This window comes from Austrofundulus limnaeus, unplaced genomic scaffold (assembly GCF_001266775.1).
Source record: "Austrofundulus limnaeus strain Quisiro unplaced genomic scaffold, Austrofundulus_limnaeus-1.0 Scaffold374, whole genome shotgun sequence".
NCBI classification, from domain to species: domain Eukaryota; kingdom Metazoa; phylum Chordata; class Actinopteri; order Cyprinodontiformes; family Rivulidae; genus Austrofundulus; species Austrofundulus limnaeus.
This window is the reverse complement of record NW_013952776.1, coordinates 551747-554269: the sequence shown is the minus strand read 5'-3', so window position 1 is coordinate 554269 and position 2523 is coordinate 551747. Positions and strand designations below refer to the sequence as shown.

The 2523-nt window shown below is 40.0% G+C and overlaps 1 protein-coding gene across 1 annotated transcript in view; it reads right to left on the bottom strand.

Moving 5' to 3' along the window:
• Positions 1-1220: 1220 nt before the first annotated feature.
• LOC106528375 (V-type proton ATPase subunit C 1-A) overlaps positions 1221-2523 on the bottom strand; it is a gene marked incomplete in the record, with an annotated part of 12333 nt that continues 11030 nt past the window's right edge. The window contains 3 exon segments of the mRNA XM_014023526.1: positions 1221-1853; positions 1996-2122; positions 2239-2336. Of these exon segments, the coding sequence (XP_013878980.1) occupies positions 1755-1853; positions 1996-2122; positions 2239-2336 (324 nt within the window).

Here is a 2523-nt window from a genome sequence, read left to right as displayed (position 1 = left end):
AAGAGCTTCTCTGAGCTTGATGAGACATTTTCAAAATAAATTTTGTCTTTTTCAAAAACCGTATCCCTCATTCATTCAAACCAGGAGTGTCAAAGCAGGGAAACATTTAAAAATCACTGCTTTACATGTTGACCAACACCTCAAGAGCTTCTCTGAGCTTGATGAGACATTTTAAAAATATAATATTGACTCAGTTTTGTGTTTTTTAGTATTGCCTCTGGAAGCCATTGATTCTTTGCCGTTTATTTGTAAATAATAAACCATATAACATGTATTAAAGCAGTGATTCTCAACCCAGGTCCTCAAGGACTCCTTTCCTGCATTGTTTAGATGTTTCCCTGATTTGACACCTGGTTTGAATGAATGAGTGATTAACAATCTTCTGAAGACCTGCTGAACAGCAGGGAAACAAGTAACATGCTGGATAGGGGATCTTGAGGACCAGGATTGGGAACCAGTGGTCTGGAGGACAGACTTCAGAGGAGAGAGAGAAAGAAATATGGTGGAGTCGTCGTGTATTTTCGCAAGCTCTGGCATATAATTATTATTTAGCTAAGATTTAATCCATTTTCTGTGCTTTTGCTCCATTTAAAACATAAACGTTTTYGTTCATAGCTTGGCATCTTTTTGTACATTTCCTTTGGGGTTCAATAAAGTATTTTTGAATTGAATTGAATATACGGTCCCCTTTATCTTTCCTTGTCGGCTCTTCAAGAGGCTTGTGACAAATATATTATTGAAGASACTGAGTTAGTTGGAGCCGCCTTTGAATCTACCTCCAAGGAACAAAATGTTAACTGGAAGCACACACATATTAAGAACAAAAGCAAAAGAAAATGAAGCTAGTGAGGGCAAGGCAGATGCAAGTAATGCTATCATTTGTACAACAGAATATAACACAAAGATGGACAATCAGAMTGAACTTTTGAAAAGCATTGAAAAACTACCAGCCTGTCCTGGTTCTGCTGGAGGTTTTAAGTTTTTTCTCTCCACTGTCACCAATGTGCTGCTCAGGCTTGGAGACTGTGAAGTGATTCAACACAATCTGCGGCTTCCTTAGATTTTATTTTTACGGTTCAGCGCCCTGAGACGACATTTATTGTGGCTTGGTGCTATATAAACTAAACTGGATTGAATGTAAGCTTAGTGAAGCTGATTTTATGTTAAAATTTCCTGCCATACACCTCCATATGACGTCGCAGATCAGAAATAAACAAGTGTTCAGGCTGTAGATTGTTTTTATTTACACAAACTCACAGGTTTTTAGATTTAAATCATATTGAATCAATCAGTGGTTTCCACGTTACTCAGATATAGAGCTCTTATTGACAGCARGTACAACATGAAACACCTCCACACTCAAGAAAACATCTTGGTTTACAACATTTGCAGGCTTTTGCCCACATTCTCTGAAATACATGGGAACAACGGCAAAGCTGACCATTCGTAAACGCAAATCGCTGAACACTGACACAAAGGCAGCTATAAATACACACCAGCACACGTGGAATGACAGAAAATATACACCTTCCATTGTCATTTATAGACTTCACATRAAAAAGAGCTAATCACCCGCATGGCTTAAGATGAAACATAAGTTTTAAAAAAAACAGGACACAAGGTTTCTGTGTGCGTGTCTTTGTTGCATCAGTGGTAGAAGCGTTTTTATTTCACCACACAGACTGATCATGCAGCAGCTGATGGGGAGGGGAGAATTAAATCAACACTCAGCGTTAAGAGCAAAAACATGAGAGTTAAACTTTAAAGTCCAGCAGGTTGCAGTCGATCTTGTAGTAAACGTAAGGATAATATTCTTGCTGGCTCAGGTTCAGGCCTGGGATGTCCATCGTGGACTAGAGAAGGAAACCAAAAGACAGCAGAGTTAGTTAGTGTGTGAAGATCAGCAGTTTAAACATCTGGAGTGGGTTTTTATGAAAGCTTTTCTAATCTGATCGAGTAATCCCATTGAAGGAGATGTGTGAACAAAGAACTCACATCGATGATAGCTGCTGCACTGCTGTCCAGATGTTTGTACAGATCGTTGAGCACCTCCCGCAGCTTCTTCGTGGTCTTCTTGTTTGGCTGCAGGAGCATGGCCTGAAAGTTCACCGGCAGCCCGTACCTGGAAGAAGAAAAATAAAAAAAGACGACACGAGATGACCACACCGAGGCACGATACGAGCTGCAGATTTACAGCAGCACAGCTTCAAACAGGTAAAAGAGAGGAAAACTGAAGACCTGAGAACAGATTCTACAAAGACTCTAAGTGCTTTAATATGGATCCAAGCGATGAAGGCTTCACTGAAGTTCACTTTCAGCCATCGAACCAGGGGACCCTGCAGACAAACAGAAGCAAACATGGTTACACTCACTTGCTGACACCAATTATTAAAAGCAGAGGTTGTGAAAATAAGTTTCTTTTTTCATGGTTAGATGGCTTCATAAAAAAAAATAAATAAATTCCCTTCTCACTCTCCGCGGGTGGTCTCTTTCATCCTCTGAGCTCGGGTCCTCTACCAGAGG